General features: G+C 31.8%; 5 protein-coding genes across 8 annotated transcripts; 3 read left to right on the plus strand and 2 right to left on the minus strand.

Annotated features, from left to right (window-relative positions):
- Window positions 1-469: 469 nt before the first annotated feature.
- On the plus strand, window positions 470-2,143 carry LOC132916644 (uncharacterized). Its single transcript, XM_060976806.1, has 3 exons — window positions 470-580; window positions 1,278-1,609; window positions 1,769-2,143. The coding sequence occupies exons 2-3, from the start codon at window positions 1,283-1,285 to the stop codon at window positions 2,006-2,008; spliced, it is 567 nt and encodes a 188-aa protein (XP_060832789.1). The 5' UTR covers window positions 470-580; window positions 1,278-1,282; the 3' UTR covers window positions 2,009-2,143.
- On the minus strand, window positions 2,059-5,807 carry LOC132916633 (uncharacterized). The gene is made up of 6 exons (XM_060976787.1): window positions 3,887-5,807; window positions 3,588-3,824; window positions 3,135-3,508; window positions 2,803-3,030; window positions 2,560-2,737; window positions 2,059-2,484 (listed from the first exon to the last, which is right to left on the minus strand). Exons 1-6 carry the CDS (start codon window positions 5,630-5,632, stop codon window positions 2,452-2,454), a joined length of 2,796 nt encoding a protein of 931 aa, XP_060832770.1. The 5' UTR covers window positions 5,633-5,807; the 3' UTR covers window positions 2,059-2,451.
- Window positions 5,808-6,818: 1,011 nt separating this feature from the next.
- LOC132916638 (actin-related protein 2/3 complex subunit 1A-A) lies at window positions 6,819-8,910 on the plus strand. 3 transcript variants are annotated; one of them, XM_060976794.1, is made up of 7 exons: window positions 6,819-7,209; window positions 7,278-7,322; window positions 7,392-7,652; window positions 7,731-8,021; window positions 8,105-8,283; window positions 8,358-8,627; window positions 8,707-8,910. In XM_060976794.1, exons 1-7 carry the CDS (start codon window positions 7,179-7,181, stop codon window positions 8,743-8,745), a joined length of 1,116 nt encoding a protein of 371 aa, XP_060832777.1. In that variant the 5' UTR covers window positions 6,819-7,178; the 3' UTR covers window positions 8,746-8,910. The 3 variants fall into 3 exon arrangements, with proteins under 3 accessions (XP_060832777.1, XP_060832778.1, XP_060832779.1); XM_060976795.1 differs by having other exon boundaries at window positions 6,821-7,322; XM_060976796.1 differs by having other exon boundaries at window positions 6,822-7,322; window positions 7,372-7,652.
- Window positions 8,911-9,215: 305 nt separating this feature from the next.
- Window positions 9,216-24,212, plus strand: LOC132916636 (F-box/LRR-repeat protein 16). Its single transcript, XM_060976791.1, has 7 exons — window positions 9,216-10,307; window positions 15,603-15,961; window positions 17,984-18,277; window positions 18,853-19,144; window positions 19,951-20,146; window positions 21,508-21,656; window positions 22,331-24,212. Exons 1-7 carry the CDS (start codon window positions 10,211-10,213, stop codon window positions 22,477-22,479), a joined length of 1,536 nt encoding a protein of 511 aa, XP_060832774.1. The 5' UTR covers window positions 9,216-10,210; the 3' UTR covers window positions 22,480-24,212.
- On the minus strand, window positions 22,262-25,357 carry LOC132916643 (DNA-directed RNA polymerase III subunit RPC8). Of its 2 annotated transcripts, none has more exons than XM_060976805.1 (6): window positions 25,068-25,357; window positions 24,800-24,983; window positions 24,589-24,729; window positions 24,395-24,459; window positions 24,214-24,281; window positions 22,262-22,553 (listed from the first exon to the last, which is right to left on the minus strand). In XM_060976805.1, exons 1-5 carry the CDS (start codon window positions 25,176-25,178, stop codon window positions 24,228-24,230), a joined length of 555 nt encoding a protein of 184 aa, XP_060832788.1. In that variant the 5' UTR covers window positions 25,179-25,357; the 3' UTR covers window positions 22,262-22,553; window positions 24,214-24,227. The 2 variants fall into 2 exon arrangements, with proteins under 2 accessions (XP_060832788.1, XP_060832787.1); XM_060976804.1 differs by having other exon boundaries at window positions 24,395-24,516; window positions 25,068-25,340.
- Window positions 25,358-25,367: the final 10 nt, after the last annotated feature.

Genomic DNA, 25,367 nt, shown 5'->3' on the forward strand with positions numbered 1-25,367 from the left:
TCAAACGTTATATATATATAATATATATATATATATATATATTATATATATATATATATATATATATAACGTTTGAATAGCGAAATATTTTCATCTTGTAATTACTTTACAATTTATAATTACACACATATTAGGATGATGCACATTAAATATCCATTCTCCAAAACCTCATTATTGACTATAATGAGAATGAACAAAACATTAATCTGGTGAACATTTCAGGAAACATGAATTTTGCATTTATGAAAGATGATCATGTTTCAATGAAACTACGTTTGCTTAAAACTTTAAGTTGCTTTTCTAACAGTCCATTTGCAACATTCTGATTAATTGATTTTATGACTCTGCTACGCCTTAAGATTACAATTCACATCGACAGCCCCTACGTCAATGCGTTAGATCGTAACACAAATGATCGAAAAAGTTGCTGACTTACATTGACCTTTGTCACGATGATCGCAATTCGGCATAAATTACCATAAATTCACGGTGATCCGCGTTTAAAAACACATTGCTTGCGACTTACGCGATTAATAGTATTTGCTAATCTCAAGACTCAAATCGTCGAAAGTAGCCCCAGAAGTACGTATACATAAAAATATATATATACTCATAAAAGGCCTCGCCAACGTTTAAACGGTTCCGGATCTTCTTCTCTGCTGAGTTACAACATAGCGCCCGTGGCCGTTATTCATTTCTATATTTTTATCCTTGAACTCCTTCAATTAGCTTGCCTTGATTAGCTTAGAAAACTAAAAAAATGTAGAAAAAAATGTACTTTTACTCCATGGTATCAAAGGAAATGAGATAGTTATGTATGTATATTAGCCGCTACTACTTGGAAAGAACTTGAGAGAAATTATTTAAAATAATGTTACTCCATACTAACAATAACAGTGATTTCTTTGTAGTTAGAGATATAGAATGAATTTCGAGGTCACATCATGGTAAAAATTTACATGAAACCTACATATAGATTAGAGTAATACTGATGAGATTTTTTAGAAAAATTTAATTATAATCAGCCAAGGATATGTAATTGGTTAAGCATCTTGATTATGAGTTACAGTTTAACCAATAGTACTTTTTAATGTTTAACCAACAATGTTTTCGCACTATGCGTGAATGTTATAGTTATAATGAGTATTTTTTCCTTCTCTCAGTAACTTCGATATCGTTTCGAGTTTATTGTAGCGATGTGTATCGCAACGAATGTATCATATCCTTGCTTTGTTTTATTACATGTTACCGTATGTTAATATCAATTTCTATTATTTAAGAGATGAAGCAAATTCTCGCAGTATGTCTCCTACTGACAGTGGCCAATGCTAGTGTTTTCCGAGAAAATCATGAAAGGCCCTTGAATAGATTTTTCCACCCAAAACGCTGGTTTCCATTACCGGAGCATCAGTTTGATCCACCAGGACATTCATTTCCTACACCAGGACACTCACTTCCAATACCAGCATACATGCAAGTCCCATCAGGCCAGTCACCATTCCATAAACAATTAGAAAAACTCTTTCCACACAAAATTAACCAACAGAATAAGGCCTCGGAATCTTGCACTGCTGTGAGGATTTGTCATAGTCCGTTAACAGGCGAAATCGTAAGTTACTTAGTATAATATTAGTGACAGATGTTCTTAGAAAATGTTATACGTATACATTTCATATATGGATAAGTTAAATGATATGTAATTTCATTAGTGATAAATTAGATCTTTATATTAAAGTAAATATTTTAATTTTCAAATAATCATTTGCAGATCATTACTGAATTTGATGGAATACAGCCAATAAGTAATGAAAATCTTGGTTGTACAAGTGCCAATAAGAAATATTCTGATAACGTAAATTCTAACAATAAAAATCATAATAGTAATGGAGATGTTAAGGGGAATCCCAGAACAACTATGCCAATACTTACTACTACTTCACAACCTCAAACCAATGAATCTCCTCATAACTATGGAGAAGGAATTATTGACATTAGAATGGGCTACTAAATACTAAAAAGTAAAAAAAGTAAAAAGGAGAGTAATGTTTTCATTAAGTTTTCAAAGTAATGTATTTATTAAGTTTTATGATACATTGAACATGTACACATTCATAACATTAAAAATAAAAATAAATACATCTGATGATTTGTTGTATTTCTATCTCGTTTGTATATTACCTCTACCTCTTCCATTATCAACAGCCATTAATGTATAAAAATACAAAATTGTCAAATATTAGACAATTCCAAATAAAATTTCAACTACTGTTAACAAAATTTTCAATTTCAATCAAATATCAGAATATAACGTTTGTATAATAGAACTTAAATGTACTTATATCATTCTTTCAAGTTTTACAAATGTTTAACACATGAAAAAAAAATTATAATATAGCTACACAAAACTAATCTTTTTCTGCAGAGAAACCTTATATATACCTTATATATCGCTTAAGCAAATCTTGTTATATTGTCTACTCGTTTCTATAAAGTAAATAAGAAGTATTTAATATCAATAAAGCTACATTTTAATTGTACATCATTAAACTAACATCTTACCTGTATTAATTGATTATTAGCTTCACTGTAATTGTATTGTATATTTGGAAAAATAATATCAGCATTTATCTTTATATTCGGATCCTTTTCTTCTATGTATTTCATAGTTTTCTCGGCAACTGCCTGAACTGCTGCAGCATTTAACGAATGATCATCACTCGTTAATGAGCATATACCTCTGGTAATCAAATATTTCTATTAATTAATAGGTTCTAAATTAAACAATTTCTATGTGATGCATACTTGTTAAAATGCTCATATCCAGTAATTTCTTCATCACAGAGATAACACATCATACAGCCACAGACACAAGTGATTTTGTTGCATCCATTCTCCTTAAAATATGGACGGCTACATCTGTGACATTTATGTACAAGTGCTTCTGTCATTTTCTCTTCCAAAAACAAACGTGCTTTCTCAGTCTTTTCTTCATAGCATTTAAGCGGTATATGATTTATCTCTTTACATAATCTATTTCAAAATATAACAGTGCATAATAATGGTAGAAATGAAAAATTTTCTCATAACATAAATTTGGTGAGTATAATTATTGTATCTCTTTGAATCGAACTTACCTACACGATTCTTTCATACATTCGGGATTAAGACATTTAAAAACATTATCTCTTAAGGGAGGTATAGAGGCAAACTGACAAAACGGACATGAAACTAAACCTAGGATTCCAGCAGACATTACTTCTCTTTCTTGCATTTTACGAACAAATATACTAAATTGCATTGGTGTTAATACTTTCTGAAGAGTTGAAAGTCGAAATTCTCCATCACAATCTACAAAACATGGAACATGCACATTTCCCTGTGCAATTTGTGTTTGAGTTCCACGCACAATGCATGAATTACAAAATACGTGGCCATCATCACATGTTGAACATTTAGATGGTATACAATTTACATAACAACACTGACATATTAAAAGTTCATTTCTTTTCTAATAAACAAATAAAAAAGTGATATTTTCTTTTCAGTGTATAACATTTTTTAGCGCGTATTATAATATAATAACTTACTTGTAACTCCTCAAATTCTTCATCTTCTCTTTTTTTTAATTCTTTTTGATATTCTGTAATACGATTTTTATGTTTTATAAATGCACATTCATGCAATAAAGAAATATCATCTGATAGAGTTTTATCCCACATAGTTGTATAATTTGTTTTTTTATCTGGTTTCATATTCTCTAAAGCGTTTGCAGTTATAGTTAAGTGATAATTATGCTGTTCATAAACATTCATTAAAGTTTCCACCTACAAATTTCAAATAATGCTTTATATATCGCAAGTGACATATTATATTTTAACATATATACCTCAAATTTATTAAAATGATGTTTCAGAAATTCAAGTGCATCGGGATTGTATTCATGCTTTCTTTCTGGATCTTCGAAATATGTATGTGGAGATGGATAAATTTCCAAAAACTGTCTCACATCAAATTCTCGAATGTATAGCATTTGCTGTTCTGTAATATGCATTCGTCTTATTTTTTCATCTTTTGTTAGATAAGTAGGACATTTGCATTGATCTTCTATGAACTGATCTAATTTAGCAGGATCATTAGCTGTTCGTACTATAACCTTTTTTAAATATGCAGGTTCTGCATTAGGAAAAATTTCTTTTAAATAATTATATTTTTCATCTATATCATAATCTTTTTCCTGATTTATTTTGCTATTTATTTCAACAGGACATACTTGTCTATCTTCTACTATTATATTAATTAACTCCTCAAACTGTTTATCTAAACTAAGATCTGTATTTGAATATCTTATACATAGTTTATTAATGTAATTCTTATCTAAATCAGGAAATATAAATTCTAATCTTTTATCCAGTTCCATCCTTAGGGGTATTCTAGTATTTTCTATATCAATATCTTTTTTGCTCTCACTAGTTCTCTTCAAAAATTTGATATCTTTTTTTCTAGTACCTCCAAACACATGTTTGGTATTTTGTGTAGAATAAATTCCAGTAGAAGTTGATGGTTTTACTTCTATGTTTTCAAGTGAATCTTGTGATTTTGTTACTGCAACTGATACATCACTTGTTACAGTATCACACAATGTGCTTTTGGAACGTGGTGATATATCAGGCGATGTATTTTTAGATGAAATTATTGTCTTATTAACATTTCTTTTATTAGTAGATGATGAATCGCTAAAATTTACTCTGTAAGGTTTTATATTACTTAAATCAACATTTGATATTTCTAACATTTTTGTTGGATTTTTTAATTGTTTCTGTTTATATATGGCAGATAATTTCTGTTTCTTAATGTTTTCCCTACTACTCAAATATTGCATATAATTATGTAATAATTGTCCAAAATTCTTGCTATTATTCCCTGTATACCTTGTTTGTAGAACAGTCTCCTTACTTTTGGTATTTGAATTATTCGATGAATATTGCATGCTTAATAGATCATTTATTTGTTTCATAGAACTAGTTCTTTTTCTCCCATAAACATAAAATATCTCTTCGCATTTGACAGAATTGTCATCTACGAATTTCATATTAGAAGAAATTTTTATTGCTGGCCTTTTCATTGGTAATAAATCCCACAAACTAAGCTCTATATAATTCTCCGCATAACGATTTTTATATAAAATTTCAAACACACGGTCATATTTATATATTGGCAGAAGTGTACATATTTGATGAGCTTTCTCTCTTATTTTTGTAATCTGGTAATCTTTAGAGTCACTTAATGATGGATTGCTCAAAGATTCTATAGATTTTGTTTTATATATACTACTTTGAGATAATGAAATTATATCTGTCTGCTTTTGAGACTTATGAATAAAATCTAAATTATTATTTGAATCATTATTATTACACTCCAAACTTTCTCTAATGGACATAGCATATGTGTTATGATTGTTATCAGTGTTACATGTATCCATATGTAATTCCACATTAGTTAATATTGAAAATAATGGATACATATAACTTTCAGGAACCGTTTCTTCTAAGCTACTACTCATATGATTATTATCTAAATCAAATTGGCTTGAAAATATATTTGAATTGGACAATATCCATTCACCTACATCCATTTTTCTTTGGTAACTTTAGATTTGAATACTTCTATAATATACATATAATGAGGATATTTTTAAAAGTTCTTTTCAACTTTTAAATAATCTTTGTTTTAAATCTTTCTGTCTTATAAAGTAAAGATGACTTTTTAACATCAGCAATCTTTTACTACCTACAAAATACCAAACAATAAAAATTATAATATATATAAAAATTATGTTTTATTTTGCTATTTATTTCAACAAGACATACTTGTCTATCTTCTATTATTATATTAATTAACTCCTCAAACTGTTTATCTAATTATTAATGTAACTCTTATCTAAATCGGGAAATATAAATTCTAAATAATATATATATGTAAGCAAACTTAAATTTTTATTAGAGAAGAAATTTTCTCTTCTAGATACTTATACTTTTTACTTTGTTCAAATATGTAATAATATAATAATTATTGTTACAATAACTTACCAAAATCGAAATGTGGATAGTTAATGATACTTCTCTTAAAACAAGGGATCACTAACTAGAAGACTTCTTTTGTTTTACAAACTACAAAATATTGAGATTACTAAACATGTAGTAATGGGATTCCCGTAATGTATTTATCGATATCTGAATCGATCGAGCTTATAGTATTTTTTTAAAAAACTTTATTTATTACATATACGTATATCACATAAACAAAACGTTTTCGTAGAAATACATTGTAATGTTCTATATCAATATACATACATAAATATATTCTTTTATATAAACTGAATAAAGACCAATTGCATATCCATAATCGAATTCAGAACTACCAATATATGGAACGCTAATATTATATAGAAAGTTGATTGCGTTCATAAGTAAATTAAACTGAACTAATGATTACATATAATAAATGATAATTATATAATTTTATTCTCAAATATGTCGTCAATAACATAACTCTGTGCAACTATATATACCACTATATAAACGCTGCTTGGCATTAGTTCCCGAGATATTCATGAAGGTACTTTTACTACTTTTTATATTTGAGTTAACTTTATATATAAACATGATGATATTACTACATGTATGTTCGTTGTTTTCGCAAAGTTAAACTAATTGTACTTGAGTTCCTTTCTTGTTTTTCTGTGTTTATGAATTGAACCGTGAGATGTATGAACGCATCGTAACACGAATCCCTGCACGAACATATCTATGTATCATATCATAATGTTAGTACATAAAGTTAACCCAAGTATACAATCTCTACTATGATAGGAAGGAAAGGGGAAGGAAAGGAAAGGAAAGGAAAAAAGAAAAAAAAGCATGTTTCGTTTGAAGCCTCTTAGTAAGCATAAGTAATCCGTCAGTCAAAGAGTAAATGACTACTGAACAAGACCGTTTATTAGATCGGTCAGACGTTGGAATTTGGAAAAACTATGATTATTAAAGTAAAGAGACAAGAGTAAAGTGAAGACTGAAGTAGAGTGGAGACTTTCGAGATTTGTGTGTTTGATGTGCATCCCTCTGGTGGCGAGTATAGGAGGGCCGTCATAACATTAATACATACGTGACCGCACCCGTTTTATGTGGTTATGTGTGGTGATTCATAGATATCGTATGTAAAATTTATTGAATTCCTCAGGTAAAAAATATAATACAAAATGACAGAAGTTCATAACTTAGGTGTTGACGCTATCAGCTGTCATGCTTGGAATAAAGACAAAAAAGGTTTGACATTTGTTTGACGCGTACAGTACCTTTGCCAATCAATGATCAGAGTTAATATATTTTTTACAGAAGTGGCCATTTGTCCAAATAACAATGAGATCCAAGTTTACAAACGCACGTCGAGTGGTTGGAAATTGTTACAGAATCTACAGGAACATGATATGCATGTTATGGGTATTGATTGGGCACCGAATACCAATCGAATAGTAACATGCTCCGCAGATAAGAATGCATACGTTTGGACACAGGAAGGGGATGGAAAGTGGAATCCCGCATGGGTACTTTTAAGAATAAATCGTGCAGCAACATGTGTAAAGTGGTCACCATTAGGTATGAGCCAGCTGAAGTGTTGTTGATTTGGGTTTGAATAAATGTAAGCTGAAAAATTGCTTGCTTCCTTCTCTGTAGAAAATAAATTTGCTGTTGGATCTGGAGGTAGAGTAATAGCTGTTTGTTATTTTGTTTCTGAAAACAATTGGTGGCAGTGTAAGCATATAAAACGCCCATTAAGGTCTACTGTAACTACAGTCGATTGGCACCCAGATAATAAAGTTTTGGTTGCTGGATCCACTGATTATAAAGTTCGTGTATTTAGTGCATTTATTAGTGATATGGAAGATGCACCTGGTAATGGTCCATGGGGTCACAGTAATACTTTAGGAACATTACTTGCCGAATTCCAGAATACTCCCAATGGAGGTAGAGAAGTATTCTTTTTATTACAACGCTAATGAAATCTTATTGTCATATTTATTAATCATTTCTTTTCTATTTATACTCAGGAGGTTGGATACACTCTGTTGCATTTAGTCCTTGTGGCAATAAAATTTGTTGGGTAGCACACAATTCATCAATTTGCATTGCAGATGCTACTAAAGGAAATGCTGTTATACGATTGTATACAGAGCATTTGCCATTTTTATGTTGTGTTTGGATGGGGTCCAATTCCATTGTCGCTGTGGTATTTATTTATATTTTCAACTGCGACAATTTTCATTATAAATATATAACTCACGAATTAAATAATTCCTTTAGGGACATAGTTGTATGCCTATGCTGTATTCTATAGACGATAATGGACAACTATATTTTGTATCAAAATTAGACAACACACAGAAAAAAGAGGCTGCTGGTTTGTCCGCTATGCGTAAATTTCAATCGTTAGATCGCCAAGCGAGAACCGACACGAACGATAATGCCTTAGATAGTATACATCAAAATACTATCAACTGTGTGCGCAAAGTATCAGATAATGAATTTAGTACGAGCGGTTTAGATGGTCAATTGGTAGTTTGGGATCTCAAGGTAAACCTTATCTCTGTACCTTTTCTTTCACATCTATATAATCAATACAAATATGCTAACAATTTAATTTCTAATTTAGCTTCTGGAGAATTCTATTGCTGGTCTCAAGATAGCATAAGTAAAATCTTTTTTTATATCAAAGAAAGACGGAAGATGTTACATCAACTGAAAAGATGTATAAATGTTAAATCTGAAACGAAACGAAAGAAAATATACAATTACTCATTAATACTTCAATTATATCAATTACTCCTATACAAAATACATTATATTTTTAGCTAAACACTTGTCGACATGTGTAGATAAATTAATATGATTCCCTTGCCTTGTGATCCACAACTTTAATTTAAACTTAAAATTTTAAAGCGTCAAATCGCATTTGCTAGATTCCTCTACCTCCTCCTTACGTCATCCTACACACTGTTGCGATCAATGCAATGCTCATCTCGGATCGTCGACTGGTTTGCATAGTTTCAGGCGACCCGATAAGTACGTTGGTTCACTGTTTGTCAGGCGTAAAAGGTTGGTTCGCGCCTGGAAACCACACGGTCTCGTGCGGCTCGAGTGGGGGGCAGCCGGACAAGTTCAGCGCGAATATCGATTCAGTCTCGCACAAACCACCCCCATGTACCGTGCCCGTTGCAGCAGCTCCACCTTCTAACTTTGTTTTTCGCTCGGTATCATGACTGGTACATAAACAGAGAAGGAAAGAAAGAGAAGCACCGTGGTGAAAAGGCTGTGTGCATAGTGCACATCGTGCTCTACGAACGGAAAACGGATATAGTGGCGCGTTCAATTATTTCGACGACTATTGTGGGGATGTATTAGACGCGAATAAACCAAATCATCGTCGATAGAAATGTCTGTGCCGATGATGCTTATCGATTCGACAGCTAGTGTTGAAGAGGCATTCCATCATTTGTAGTTTTTAGTGAGGTGGTCAAGTTTATTACATAAACTCGAGTCGTGATCAACGAACGTGATATTTTGTTCATTTTATACGAAGAATATCAGTCGTCAAACGTATACTTATATCATATCGTGACGTATCTTCGTAATTATCTACTTTTTCTACTTCTTTTTCTTCGTTCTGAACTATCGTCCCCTTTCGTTTTTCTGACATATAAATCTTTCGTCAAACGGTTCACGCGACTGTCACGAGCTGTCGATTAAAATAGATCTTTCCAGCAAAACGTTCCGTCATCGATTCGCCGCATGCGACGAGCTATCTCGAAGGGTTGCGTTTCGTTCTCCTTAGCTACGCGCGCTGATACACCTGATAAATTTAGAAAGCTGTTGAACGTTATGATCGAACAACTTTCATGGAATTAACGATTGACCTTATGTGCTGGAGGAACCCGTTATTGTCGTGAAAGCAGCTGGACATTGCGAACGCAAAAAGAAGAACCGAAACGCAGGAAAAAACAGGAGAGTGGTAGAGGAACCGTGTAAAACTCGAAGATTGAGTTTTGTTTCCGTGGTTGTCGAATATGAAACGTTTCAACCACGGTCACACGCGTCCCTACTTGTCTTGACTACAAGTCGTGGCTGAGCAAAGGGAGTGCGCCTCCGCTTCTTGAGAGATGTCTTCGATATCAGCGCAGGGGGTCGTCGAAAGAGCCAGCGCCGAGTTGACCAAAAGAATCAACGGTCTGGGGCTAAGAGCGTCTAAACATCATGGTTGGTGAATTAATTAACATTATTTTTTTCTTATAGTACGATATAGGACTTGAAGATATTAGAGGAATCATAACTCGCTTATGTATTTAAGGAATTTGGAAAAATGGACTGATCGAAGAGATTAAGGAATTACAGAGTATTTAAATGCGATTTTTTTTCAACCGAGTCGTTCTGAAATTCTTAAAAGTATTTGTTAACATTGAAATACATGAATTTTTAATACATTATCAAGAAATGAGAAATACAATCAGAAACATTTTTTTGTGATTTTCATCTTTAAAATTATTAACGTTCTGTATCTTTTATTTTTAAAATTATTAACGTTTCTACTAAATACACAATTCAATATGGTATTTACCAAGCTTTCAAGTTATTGAATAACTTGCTGAGCAATAAACTCATTCGAGTAAAGACGATCCTCTAATTATTTCAAGCACCTTGTAACTTATTTTATCCTTCATATGAATGGCTCGAGAATAATTTTTAAATCGATACCTAATTTGGAATTGTCTAGCTTCGTCCTAACTTAAACGAATAATTCATAATCGTCAATTCTTTTAAAGAGAGCTTCGACAGAATGTTATTACTAATTAATTTTCTTTCTCTTTCTGCCCTTTTTATTCGTTGTTTCATCGTGCTGGAATCTTAAACGGTCGCCGAAGCGGGGCGATCGACGAATTTGGCCAGCCATTATTGCGTAATCACAAATACCAATTGATTTCTGTTAAACCGCAACCCCGAACCGCACCTTGGGCAACGTTTCTTAATTCTGCATTGTACAATATTACCCGGTGCATTGTATGCTCGGTGTTGTCCCGGCGATCTTCCTTCGGAACGCTCGTTAAAGCGGCCACCAAGTGCTTTTAGTCGCAATCTGAACTGCAATGGAATCAATAGCATTCGTCCTCATGCACGTGGACACGTAGAACTTAACCATCTCGTAATCTTTTACCTTGCATTCTATTTTCCATTTGCTTGAAAATCTGGGAAAGACATACATACATACATCATTCGTCTTAAATTTTGTGTGTTTTTTTGTTTTTATGATATTTTTTACGAATTTATCGATCTTTTTAATGTAACTTATACCTTTACAACGTTATATCTTTTATGTACTTTTTATGGATAACGAGGTTTATTTTTGAATCTCATTTAGAGGTTAACCTTATGATACTTATATCTAAAATCTAGTATCTAAAACTAGAGCTTAAATTTTAATAAGACATTGTTAGGCCTCGTGTATCGTTGAAAAATATAGCAAAGATGTTGGATCATTGTCAGCTGAAATATGTATTTAACTGCAACTTATCCTGGTTTCCTATCATTCGTATATGAATGTTAATCATCTCAATTATAGTCATACTAATATCATTTCATTTACTAATGGAGGTATATTTTTAAGAAGTATTAGTCTCGAATATTAGTCTTTTCTATTGAGTCCTAGTAGGATATAAATATCTGATACGTTTGTTTATTTTATATATACATTTAATACCAATTTCCAAAAACTGTTGAAATTAACAATGGCTAGTTAATAATGAAACATTATAGCTATATATGTAGTGTATTATATTGTGCAAAAAGTATATTTAAAATGTACTTTTAATTAAAAAATAAACTATTATATAAATAATATAAAAATATGTAAAGCATATATTTATTAAAAAATTAGTATACAGCATAAATAGCCATCTTAAACATGTAATAAGAGGTTAAGTTGACTGCACTGAATATCGTAATGTAAATACATATTTACATTAAATATCTTTTAGCATCCATATACACTTTCAAATTTGTTCCAAACTTTATCAATACAATTATCATAATCACGCCTCGTTACAATACTAATTATATTTGAAAATGTTTCGTATAGCACATAACATACTCATAAAAAGTTTCTACAAATATTTGCTCAATTCGTTTGATTTCATGCACTATTGTAGAGGCAACAATAATGTAATCATAAATGATCAGGCATTGTATGTTTGGAACGTGACACCTGAATTTATTTCAACCGTTGTTAATTGTGGTTAATTGTTAGCACGAGAACATCGTATCGATTGACATGACTAGGTCGACGATTCACGGACCGGAAATATCGGTGAATCGGCGATTTGTCGTGTCTGACGAACACGAGAGCCCGAGCATCGGGTTTGCTTGAATGGGAATCCGGGAGACAAAAGGCAGCGTACGCATGCCGGTTTTCATACGGCCGAGAAGTCGCGACAGAGCAAGAGATTTATTTTAACGCGTAAAATAGGTAATCACCGTGGCGGCTGGATTGCCGCCAGAGCCCCTGCACGACTGATAAAATTGCGGCAGATCAGCCAAACCCCTCCTCTCAAACAATTAATCATTCGTTACTGTATCATCGCATGATCGTCTTTGTTTCTTCAAACAAAAACCCAAAACCATCTTCTTGATCTTTTTTCGTGAAATTTAGATGCTGCAAGAAAATAAACTAGGATTAAATGATAAACTTTATTCGATTCTCTATTTTTTTATTTTGATTATCTACGAAGTTTAGATTATTATAAATTATATTATATGAATGTGAAGGAATTTCTCTGAGATTATTAAGATTAGAAATTTTGTTTGTCGTACGTCTATATTTGAAATGAAATATAGCTTTTCTTGTTTTTCTAAATTAATATAAAATTATTGTAATTCTATATAGATACATAGTTACTTGTCATTATATCATAAAGTTATCGTATTAATATAATTTCAAACTTCTCTGATTCAAATGATATTCATTTTATAAATATAAAATTTCTTTCATGTTTGAATTCAACATAGAGGAGAAAATAAAAGATTGTACAAGACATTTGTAATAATTTTCATATTACATCTTGTTAATTCGCCATCTGAAAAACGAATAATTACATTAAAGACAATTGGACCAATAAGTATTAAAAAATCTCCATATTTTTATGTGCTCAATAAAGATTTCTGCAGTAGGGAATATCTATTTACATTACACGTGGAACTGATCAATACTGGCTATAAATTTGAAGTGTCGTGGCGTGTAGAAAATTTTTGTCACGCTGCAACGAATTTTATTCGAATCGGAAACATTTTTCAACAATCTATTCGATACATTATTTCGATTGTGAATACCGGTGAAACTATCATTCGATGAACTTATCTATCGAGCTACATCTCGCGATAGAATAGATGTGATGCGAGATACGTTATTGTTGCTCGATAAATGAGTTGGATAAGAGAGCAGAATTGTAATTTAACACGTTGAATGCCACATAAAGTTTATATATTTTTCTCTGGAAGCCGCAATAGATTGAAATATGCTACAACATAACATTTAATTTTTATATTGATTACAATATTTCCATACATTACAATATAAAATTATATTATATTCGCGCATTCTTTTCTGATAACATTATTTAAATCATCCATATTGTTGAAAATTTGTTAACCTATGAGATTTATCTTGTAGCAATTATTTTAAAGAATTTAGTAATGTGGTTCAAGGATGATTAGACTGCGGATTTTTACACATTCATGAGAAATTTTAAAGTGCAATAATGCACAGAATGTGAATAATTTACAAAAATGTATGAAATATCCAGAGTATAGGAGTCTCTATATTATTTAGCAGGTAAAACAATTTTTTGCTAAAGTTCCATTTCTTTTATTATACGTATAAAACCGTGAATTTACATATAAATCCGTAGTACACCGACTGCGACCATCACCGTAGCAATCAACGTGTTAATCGTAGGTGGGCACAATTCGCGGGGAAAAAATGCTTGCCATGTGATAGAGAGATAGAGACAGGAAATAGAGATGTACTCGGAGCCAAATGGGACATACAGTTCGAAAATAAAACGAAAATAACTTGCCGCATCTTCGCAGCAAGTTTACCTTTACAGAAAAGCCTTTAAAGACATGCTCTCCAGTCCTGGTTATACGCATGGATCTTTAAAAATTATATTGGATATAGAAACTTGTTTTAAACACCTTTGTCTACACATATTATTTTTAATATTTTTATAATAGGAAAAAGGAATTCTTTCGTATGTAAGTGCTATTTTATGACAATTTATTTAATGTGGATAATTGTAGTTTATTTCAACTTATAGATTGTTTTAAAAATATTACTGGAATAATCGAAGAATTATTTGCTCATTGAAAGAAGTTTATGTTTTAGATTATTTCTATAAACATCGATATGATACCTTTTTTAGACAAAGAACACCTTTGTATTATTGATAATATAATGTCAATTTTTTTCAATAGAAGAAAAGAATTATTTTGAATTCTTTTGTAATATATTTGATAGAGATGATTATGATTTATTCAAATCGATAAATTTAAAATATTTTCGTGGAGTTCTCTGTAAATCAATAATCATTGAAAGGATAGTTCGTCGTAAATTTGACTTACATGCGAACAGTGGATATTTATATTCATGAACAACATAGATCTGTTTCTGTAAACGAATGTTTCATATACAGATGTTCGATTATGAATGTTTATAATCGAGAAAGTAAATATTTCTTTAGAGGAATTTACGAAAGCCTTTAACATGGAGGAGTCTTCTGAAACCTAACAACTTTCAGCTTTATCGAGTCGATATTTCCTCTACACTGTTCCAAACGACTATGATAATACATTCATAAAAGTTTTAGAAGTCATCGAGCAGTTCATAAATTATTTAACTCCTAGTCATTCTTAATCATCCCATTTAATCGCCTGTTTGACCCAAATGGACTATTGCATAATAATATTGGACGCAAAAACCATATTAGGACATTCAGGATAAAACGTTTCAATAGATTCTTTACTCTCTATTATATTTATTTTCCAAATTTTGTTATTTATTTTTAATATTGACAAAATTTAAAAATGTTAGTTGACAAAGCATTATAGAAGTCAGAAGTATAGAAGAAGCAACTATTTGCAAATTTTTAAGAGAATAAAAAAGCTCCAAAAGGAAATAAAAGAACAAATTTGATAAGAGGTATAGAATTGAATGAAAATATATTGAATTTTTTAACTACTTTGCTATAACAAATAGTAAACGTGACTTATAATGTTCCACCTCTGCAATCATCATTTAAGACATAATATATAATACATAAAATATCATTTATATAATTAATATATGTAATACATAATATAAATGAAAAGAAATTAATCCTAAACCTGATGATAAAAGAAATACAATTATTGTTTTGAATATTAAACAATCTCTATTGAAACGTATTAGGTATCAATTGATAATTGAAACAAAGGATGATGTTTAAATAAACCATGGGAATGTTTCAGGTGGGGGAAAGGCGAGCGTCATGGAACGCGTTACGCACGTGTTCTGCGGGAGCGGCGGTGTTCCGTACACGAATTTGCAGAGCGCGAATAATGCGAACGCAACCCCGGAAAAGCCAAGCAGAAGCGTGCCAACGTCGATGAGCAACATACCTTCGGTGAACAACAAGAGCCTGAGCAACGTCGGTACACCAAGCAGAGCAAGGATATCGAGAAATCGAGGGAAGAATGTGCCGTTGGCGAGTGGTGGAACGGGTGGATACGTTGCGCCCACCACGTGGGATCAGCTGATGCAAGACGATCATTTCCTCAGTAAATTCTTCCTCTACTTCACCGCCATCGAGAGGAGGATTTTGGCTCAGGTGCCAGCGATTAAACGATCGTTATTAATCAAACTTGCAACAGACTTGCACTCATCTTTGTTTCTTCTCATTTTAACATGTTCCGTTCTCAGTAAGAAGTACGATAAGTTCGGTTGAAAGAATTACATTAGAATATACAACCAAGAGGAATGGCGCTTGCACTGAATACCTGATACATACTTTGTTATCTTCTTTTCTACCTGTTTTGTTTGGGAGCAGCTAAGAGGATTGTATAAAATACTGTATAACATATATAGGACAGAAAGTGATTCCCTTTGCGAAAGTACATCAAAAACGTAGAATAATAGTTGAAGGCACAGTGTTGAAGAGAGTGGATTTTGAGAATTTATTACGTACGATACAGTTTATAAGGAGAATTTGTATAGTAGAAGTTCGTTGATTTTTCTAGCACTTATAATACTTAGTTCAAATAACGTGAGTTTAGGCTCAGATAAGTAAACTGTGGACAGCTAAAATTTTATTTTACTATTATTGACGAAATGAAGTATTGTTAATGAAACTATCCACTGTACTTTCTTGAATCTAACTACTCGTAAAAGTCGTACAGATTTTGTATAGAAAAGTAATGGGTATTATAGTGTCTTTTGACCCTAAAATTAATTCTCGGATGAAAAAATTTCACTTGATACTACTAATTTAATTTTATATACGGAATCCTCTTGTATAATATTGTTTCCATAATACTTTTGGCTGCACTCTATATATTACCGAAGCTTTTAATTCTATTGGAAAAGTAGAATGCGCTCAATCCTCAATTCTTGGCATTGATTCGCCGTGGAATTGAAGATAGTAAGGGTTGACGATGTGGATTAGATAATAATCTTTTCACGGTCGTGCAAGACGATTCTTCTTGGTCGTAAAATAAATCACTTGTGATTAAGGAAAGTCTTGTCGCGAGATGCTATGTTAAATAACATATTTGTTTAGCAACGGATGTCAGACTTCTTGGCTATCGACTTGTGTACACACATACGTCGTGGACTCGTGCTGATTTACTGATTTATGGTTGGAAACGCTGTTCAATTATAAATAATAGTATTAGAAGCCTTTTCATGCTGGTCAAATGATTATTCACGGGAGATTAGACTGATATACGATCTTGCATATATCTTATACAAGGTTCTTAACTGTCATCTGGTTCTGATTCTAATATTGGTTTAGATAATCTATTAAATTAAATTGTTAAATTTTAATTGGATAGATTATTTAATTTTAGGGTATTTAAATTTATCTTGCGTTTTAAAAAGCATAAAGTATTTTAGAATTAAGTAATTTAATCCCAACTGTTGAAAGGATTGCTTATAACTTCACGATAACAGTTCAGAGTTAAGGATTCATATCATAAAATCAAAGCATCATTCTATTCTCCTTGGAACAGTAAACGTTGATTGTTGTGATTCTCTTATCTGCTTTGAACAGAACAATAAACATATATAAATCTATAAATACATAATACAACTTATCTAGTTACTTAGACGCTCTAACATGATAGGATGAAAGGAAAAGTCTCTTAACAATACTGTTTAAGATTTAAACAGATGTTACCCCACTTTCTTTGAACGGTATATTAATATTGATTCAATCTTGATGCAGTTTTTATATAAGACGTCTATTCCAGGATGTCCGTCCCACAGGGTTCTACGTAGACTTTGCCAGCGTACCTCGATTAAAAATGGAAACACTACGTGCGCATTCATAAATATTTTATTAAGCGGTTGTTACAAACATATGAAATCATCCTGGCAAAGGTTTTCTAGAATAACTTGCATACCTAAATATAAAACGGAAAATCTAAGAACATTGAAATTCCACTTCCATGATTCTTAATTTATTCCATGGCAAATCGAGTACCCGTGAATTTTTCAACATTGATGTACATTTCTGAAATTTCAATTTCTTAAAATTTTGCATCTTTGATATTTTATATTTTTTAAATGTTCTATTCCTGAAATTTTATATTTCTAAAAATATACAAAAATGTAACGATTCGGTGATTTACAGGTGTGCTTAAGATGGCGAGATATACTTTATGCGCGACCTCGACTCTGGGCAGGCTTAGTGCCCGTGGTGAGGTGTCGTGAGGTGCGTGCCATGCCTCCTAGTTCACGCACACGGCTCTACGCCTCCTTAGTTAGAAGAGGCTTTCATTCGTTGGTTCTTCTTGGCGCATCGGATGAGGATATCCCGGAACTGACGCACGGATTCCCATTAGCGCAGAGAAATATTCATTCGTTATCGCTTAGATGTTGCGCCATTACTGACAGGGGACTTGAAGCTCTCTTAGATCATTTACAGGTATATACATACATATAACTTTCCTTAATACAAAACAACCATTAGATTTAAAGACAATAAATATTTCACTTAAAAAAATGAGCATTATTACCTTTTGATTGCAGATTAAAGTTACGACAGATTTTTATTGATGTATAGTACGCAAGAATTAATTGAATTTTTCTTTCAAAAATGAAAATTTTTTATTCTAAATGTCTCGTTTATGTTATATTAAAAGCTGATAATGAAAAAGGTTAAGTAAGTTTTAATAAAAAGTATATTGGGGATGAACTCTTTTTCAAGGTCATTTTTCCCCAACTTTTAAAGTCGAAAAATCAAAAATATTTGAAACATTCTGTACAATCCAAATATAGACATTTAAATCAACTGTTTTAAAAATGTTGATTATGCATATCTTGTTGTTTAAATAAATGAACTGCTACAGACTTCATTCTTGTTTTCAAAGCTTTCAAACAAGCTACTATTTTCTTTCTTTTCTTCTTTATATCACTCATTTATTAGATACAGAGTAAATTAATGAGTAGATATTAAGGAAAGAGGGAGTAGAAGTTTCTCTAATGTTTTTATATTTTTAGGCGTTGTTCGAGCTGGAATTAGCTGGTTGCAACGAGATAACGGAAGCCGGCCTGTGGACTTGCTTGACACCTAGAATAGTATCGCTGTCCTTGTCGGATTGTATTAATGTGGCCGATGAAGCTGTCGGTGCTGTCGCTCAATTGCTGCCGAGTCTCTACGAGTTCTCGTTGCAGGCTTACCATGTAACCGATGCCGCTCTTGGATATTTCCACGCCACTCAAAGTAGCTCCCTCAGTATCCTCAGGCTGCAATCCTGCTGGGAACTCACTAATCATGGTGTAGTCAATATTGGTAAGGAGCCTTTGTTTTGAAATCTTGCGTTGCAATGTTATTCATACTTTGCTTCGAATAGGATATTTCGTATGTCTTTCAATTAATTAATTAAATTTATATAAAAATTGGAGCAAATATTCATCTGGAGTATTTAGTAATACAAAATCAATATAACATAAAAGAGCGTCATATTACGAAAAGTTATTTTTGAATACAGTATTCACACTTTTAGTTATTTATGTTTTACTATAGTACGAAAAAAAATAAAAATTGAAAAATTGACATATATAACAATAAAACGTTGAGCAATGTTCACTGCTGTGATAAAATGACAAATTGTCTTCCATTGAAGACACTCAAGGATATAATAAGAATAGGTACTAATTAGTCTTTGAGTTATCATGTTAGTTATTATAGTGGTGTCTTCGTTGTATATGTATAGTAAAAAATACTCCAACATAACTCAAGACGTTAACGTCGCGTAAAGCGGGACAGTTGCAACATCGTTTTGCTAGGATCCAGGTAGAAATAATTCTTGATGACGATACCGTGAAATTAAGTCAGGTGGTGCACGCATCCGACCATTATAAATTTAGAATTAAGGAACACCGCTTTATTTAGCTTTCAAGCTGTCAGCAACAGCTCAGACTCATGCTTCTAAGTGAGTACACGTAGCTACTTCGAGGACAACGACCAGATGTCGTTATTTATATGGTAGTTTCGTATTTCTCTGTAATAAGTTAATGAAAAAGATTAAAAAAAAAAGAAAAAAAAAATCTTAGAGAGTGTATAATGTACTCTTCATTTTCTGTCTTATCTTTCAGTACATTCCTTGCCCAATCTGACTGTCCTGTCGCTGTCTGGATGCAGTAAAGTAACAGATGATGGCGTTGAATTGATAGCAGAAAACTTATCCAGGCTTCGTTCGTTGGATCTGAGTTGGTGCTCGAGAATCACCGACGCGGCCCTAGAGTACATTGCTTGTGATCTGAATCACTTAGAGGAGCTCACATTGGACAGGTGAGAACTATTTAATTATTGTAGGATTTAACATAAAAAGGGATCCAACATTTTTTAAAGTTTCGTACAAAAAAACGATAATAAAGAATATATTAAGCAAAACATTAAATATTCAATAATGTAAATCAGTTGAAAAAGATTGTAATGTTGGTTTCCAATGAGTTAAAAGAAAAGACATTTAGCTGCAACTGACGAAAATGAAGAGGTATACTTCTCTTTTTCTTAACTCTTCTTTTAAATCGCGCTAAATGACACTGCGACCCACCGCGGTGAATCCGTACGATCCATTCATGTTCTACATACTAAACGCGTTAACGAGCATTCTATTTACGATCAACTATTGTGCAATACGTCCATGAATCACCGATCGTCGATGGATTCAGACGCCTAAGGAGACGAACTAACAATCTAGCAACAAATCAGCTGGCTGTAGGAAATTATATATATATATAGAATATATATATAGAATATACAGTTGTTCTAAACGATATAGCGAAGTTCTAACTGATGATATTCATCACATGTATTAGTCACATCCAAACACCTTGATTTTCAAATTGCAAATGATTTATGTCGATAAAAATTTCTGGAACTTGTTTTTCAGATAGTACACTATAGGATACATTTTCTTAAATATACAGCAGCATACATTATATCTTTTACTTTTATCAACTATACACTCTTGTCCATAATTCGTCCGCCACTTATTAATCCTAAACATAATATTTATTAAAATAGATTTCTAATAATATCTTCAAAACATAGTATAATTTAGTTTTCTTTCAATACATACGACTTATAAACTTGTCAACTTCATTTTTGTAATTAAAAAATTCATTTGTCTCTGTCTTAAATATATGTACTAATAAACTTTCAATGATTTATGGATAGGAGTGTATGTCGTTTTCGAACTTGGACTCGAATGATTTGGCTTCGTTTTCATGCCAATTTGTCTTAAATGGAGACGTTAAGGAATCTACGATGAACAGAAAACGATCATTAAATAATTTGGCGAAGACATCGTGGATCATTATAGATCCTTCCTTTATTATTTTGAAGTTTCTAATTATATAATCATATAATCTTTAATTTAAAAAGTGAAATAATAATATGTTGCAGCTATAGATTTCTCAATCTATAAATCTATGAAAAATCCATAATTTAGATATAATTATTATAAATAATTATATTTAGAAATTAAATTAAGATATAAGGATAAAGGTTCATTTCTAGGAAAGAATGATATCATGAAAAATATGAATCGAAAAGAAGCGAAAAAATGAAAAAATTACAAAGCTTAATATTAAGAGAAGAGTCGAAGCGAATAGTTTGTTAAACTTTTCTTTCTTCACCTCGCGTAGATGTGTGCATATCACAGATATAGGCGTGGGCTACATTTCCACAATGGGATCATTGAGCGCATTGTTCTTGAGATGGTGCATACTACTTAGAGACTTTGGACTTCAGCACTTGTGCGGCATGAAATCCTTACAAGTACTCTCCGTGGCAGGTAAGATCAACCTAAAGCCTGCTCTATATGTCACCCTACATTGCACGTTGAAATTTAAAAAATAAACTTCACCGACCCCCTTTCTCAAAAATGAACAATTATTGAACAAATGTTATTTCCAAACATTTACCCTTTTTTTCATATATAAATAACTGACCAATGGTCTTGTAATACTTCACAAACAGTTAAAAAGTTTTCAAAAATACCTTTCAAAATTTTATCTATTTCTATTAGGTTGCGCGAAAAGTTTCTTTCGTTTTATAAGGCGATAATGAATGAACAACAATTTCTGTTTTATATTATTTTATTGAATTAGGTATGATCCATTTTGTTCTATTTCTATTATTATGTTTGTGCATAATTCAATAAACTAATATAAAACAAAAAACATTGTGCGTCTATTGTTTCCTTATAAAACGAAAGAAACTTTTCGGACAACCTAATATGTATAAATTATCGATGAAAAATTTTACATTCTTCCACAAAGAGAAAAAAGGTATTCGAAAGAATTAAGGAGTTAAGAAATTTGAATCATGGATCAATGGTCATCAAAATGGTCATCTTTCAAAAATTTATCTCTTTGTATACATAAACTTTTTTATATAATTTATTCTATTTCACAAAGGAGAAAAAGTAAAAATTCATTTCTATTAAAGCACATAAATTTTTCACAGGGTGCCCATTGCTCACAAGTAGCGGATTATCGAGCTTGATTCAGCTTCGACATTTACACGAGCTAGAGTTAACTAATTGTCCAGGAACGTCTCAAGAGCTGTTCGATTATTTGCGTGAACACCTACCGCGCTGCCTAATCATCGAATAAATGACGCTTCGTTGGGAGCAGGACAACAGCTCCAGCAAATTCCTTTGCGTTCCACACAGAAGACGTTTCAATTCCTATAGAACGAGACGACAACATAAAAAAATATTTCACGTAAAGCAATATTTAGAACGAACAAGAGTACTGACTACGAGAGGAGGAGACGATACGGATACAGATAGGAAAGAAGCAATTGACGTCCATACACAAGCAGTATCGCAAATTATTGTTCTCTCTTGTAATGACAAATGATATAAAAAATGAAAAAAAAAGGATATATAAGAAGAAAAAAAGAAAAACACTAGCCCTAAAAACATGCAAACATGTTAACACTAAGATAGCGCGTAGACATTTTTAATACACCAGAGCTCCTGTATGAATCGCACTCCTTTCTCGCCGATGTTAGAACTTCTGATCGGATCGTATATGCGGTTCGATTCGTTTTGTTCTTTCCTTTTTCCTTTTTTGCATCTTTCGTCGAAACGCGTTTGAAAAAAAAATATGTAAAAAAAAATAAATGCAAGAAAAAAAAAAGAAAATGCAGAAAAGTATGCACCTCTCGATAAATCGATATCTTATATGGAGTTTCATACGTCGCCGCTTGATAATAGAGAAAACAGAAAACAGGAAGCAAACGAAGAGACAGTTTAATTATAGTAGGTTCTCGTTAAAACGAAGAAAAGAAATGAAAAAAAGATATATAGAAAGACGTAGACATTGTACGACGAGATGACACGACAGACTCAACAACAGTTAGAACTGTGATAAATTTTTATTATACGTATGTTGTTCTACTTTGACTATATACATATGTTTAGAGCGTTGTTTAAACCTGCTTCAACGTTTTAAGGATGCGCGTAATTATCAACGCGTTAGACGCGTTGCTTTTTTTGAGAGAAAAAAAGGTATAATAAGCAAGCTATGATCGTAATAAAGTGATTAAAACAAAAAGATAAAAGAAACGAAAAAAGAGTACAGAAAAACATTCCGGTTACGTGTTAACGAGAACTTTTATTTTACGAGATATCACAATCCTGCGAGTTTTTCATTTGTTCGATGATGTGTTGCTAAATAAACGAATGAAAAAAAGAGAAAAAAAAAACGTTAAAGATCATTGCACATGTATGTACTATTTAGAAAAAGAAAGGAACGTTTTTAACTTATATTTTACCTATGTATATTCTGCTGTCATGTAATTAATGTTTCCTATATTTAAGGCTTACATCTAGCTAAGTTCCCAATGTTTTTTCATTAAATGTAATGATATATCGCAATATAGAAAAAAAACGTATTTTACGTGTTTAATACTGTTAACTATATTTCGACGGTTATTTAAAACGAATCGGTGTCAGACACACACTAATGATCCAAGTCAACATGTAAGGTATTGAAAGAGAATTTTACGCCGCAACGTTTTGCAATGTTTTTATGTTCAGACTCGTACTACCGAATAACTTCTGCGTAACATTTTAGCATTAATTCAATTTCTGACCGAACTGAAATTATTTTTTGTGTGTTACCACATGTTTAGCACATAACATCTTTGTATATATTGTACAAATATGCGGTTAATAATTCTGTTACCAATCAAAACTAAATATATAAAATATATCCGCACAGTCGAAATTCTATCTGAGGTCAGGTCGCATGCGACACAAGTCATGGATGTAACTTATAAGAGTGATATATGATAACATGATGGAATGTGCTGTGAAATAAAAATTTATTGATCTGAACTTATTTTTGTACTCTTAAGTATTTTCCCACCAAGTGAGTAGTCCAAGTCCTGGCTCATCAATAGCAGCCTATAATACAAAAATAAAATAACCATTATTTTTCAGTATAATGCGCGATATATTATTATTTATATATGATTAATAATCAATATCTTAATCATACACCTAGTATAAATACCTACTCCTAAGGTATATGGAGATATAGTTTTAGCTTCCGATTTTTCAGTCTCCCCAGACATATTTGGTCCTGTAGGTAACGCTTCTGTGAATGTTTCACTTATTACCCTGAATCGTATAATTTCTCCTAAAGTTTACAATTTTATTATTTTATGTATTCTGGTTTCATGAAGCAATCAAAGTTTTTAAAGTGATTTACCTGCATCCATAAATAAGTCATGCTTTTGACCATCTCCTGTATCATATTCCCACACCCATGCTTGTTCTATTTGATCAAACCTTGATGGATGTTGCAATTTATTAGGTGGTATTACGATATCTTCAAAAAAACCTAATGTTACTGTAAACAACGTTTTTATGGTAAATAAATCATAAATTGAAGTAAACATTAATATTACTCTAAGTATTACCATGAACACCATCAACACTACAGCTTCGTATCTTCCCTATCAATATCTCTTCCATAAATGGACGGAACACAATGAAACGAAATACTACTTTGGTATGAGATGCACCATCCCCAGGAAAAATATATGATTCCTCAATTTTTGTAATATCGTGAAGAGCAATACAAAGGCCAACATCAAGATAGACCTTGAACAAATAAATTAATAATTCTATCTAATTCTACTGGTGAAATTTGGATGTAAATATTTAAATAAAATTATGAAATTTTACCTTGTTAGCTAATTTTTTATTAAGTTCATCTGCAATAGCATCATTTAATTTTCGCTTGAATTCCCATGGTGGAATTCTAACCGTGTCCTTTAATTCCGTGAGGACAAACATTATGTATTATATATGATAAAACGACTAAAATATAAATCTTAATATAAAAAAAATATGTATTGTTTCACTAACACAATATTTATCTTCTAACTTCGATAAATATCTGGAAGCACGATTCCTGTCATAGACTTTGCGTGTTTTAGAGTAAACCACCATTACGAATGCATCGAAAGAAACTGCATTACTGTC

Source organism: Bombus pascuorum, chromosome 2 (assembly GCF_905332965.1).
Source record: "Bombus pascuorum chromosome 2, iyBomPasc1.1, whole genome shotgun sequence".
Classification (NCBI taxonomy): Eukaryota; Metazoa; Arthropoda; class Insecta; order Hymenoptera; family Apidae; genus Bombus; species Bombus pascuorum.

Coding starts and splice junctions, on each gene's coding strand:
- LOC132916636 (XM_060976791.1), top strand. CDS start 10,211: ATGTCTTCGATATCAGCGCAGGGGGTCGTCGAAAGAGCCAGCGCCGAG. Junction 18,278..18,852: donor CTCTCTTAGATCATTTACAG/GTATATACATAC, acceptor TTATATTTTTAG/GCGTTGTTCGAGCTGGAATT. Junction 21,657..22,330: donor ACAAGTACTCTCCGTGGCAG/GTAAGATCAACC, acceptor AATTTTTCACAG/GGTGCCCATTGCTCACAAGT.
- LOC132916644 (XM_060976806.1), top strand. CDS start 1,283: ATGAAGCAAATTCTCGCAGTATGTCTCCTACTGACAGTGGCCAATGCT. Junction 1,610..1,768: donor GTCCGTTAACAGGCGAAATC/GTAAGTTACTTA, acceptor AATCATTTGCAG/ATCATTACTGAATTTGATGG.
- LOC132916633 (XM_060976787.1), bottom strand. CDS start 5,632: ATGGATGTAGGTGAATGGATATTGTCCAATTCAAATATATTTTCAAGC. Junction 3,825..3,886: donor ATCATTTTAATAAATTTGAG/GTATATATGTTA, acceptor TGAAATTTGTAG/GTGGAAACTTTAATGAATGT. Junction 2,738..2,802: donor GGATATGAGCATTTTAACAA/GTATGCATCACA, acceptor TTTGATTACCAG/AGGTATATGCTCATTAACGA.
- LOC132916638 (XM_060976794.1), top strand. CDS start 7,179: ATGTGGTTATGTGTGGTGATTCATAGATATC. Junction 7,210..7,277: donor TGTGGTGATTCATAGATATC/GTATGTAAAATT, acceptor TTCATAACTTAG/GTGTTGACGCTATCAGCTGT. Junction 7,653..7,730: donor TGTAAAGTGGTCACCATTAG/GTATGAGCCAGC, acceptor CCTTCTCTGTAG/AAAATAAATTTGCTGTTGGA.
- LOC132916643 (XM_060976804.1), bottom strand. CDS start 25,178: ATGTTTGTCCTCACGGAATTAAAGGACACGGTTAGAATTCCACCATGG. Junction 24,984..25,067: donor ATAAAAAATTAGCTAACAAG/GTAAAATTTCAT, acceptor TATTTGTTCAAG/GTCTATCTTGATGTTGGCCT. Junction 24,730..24,799: donor TAGTGTTGATGGTGTTCATG/GTAATACTTAGA, acceptor CGTTGTTTACAG/TAACATTAGGTTTTTTTGAA.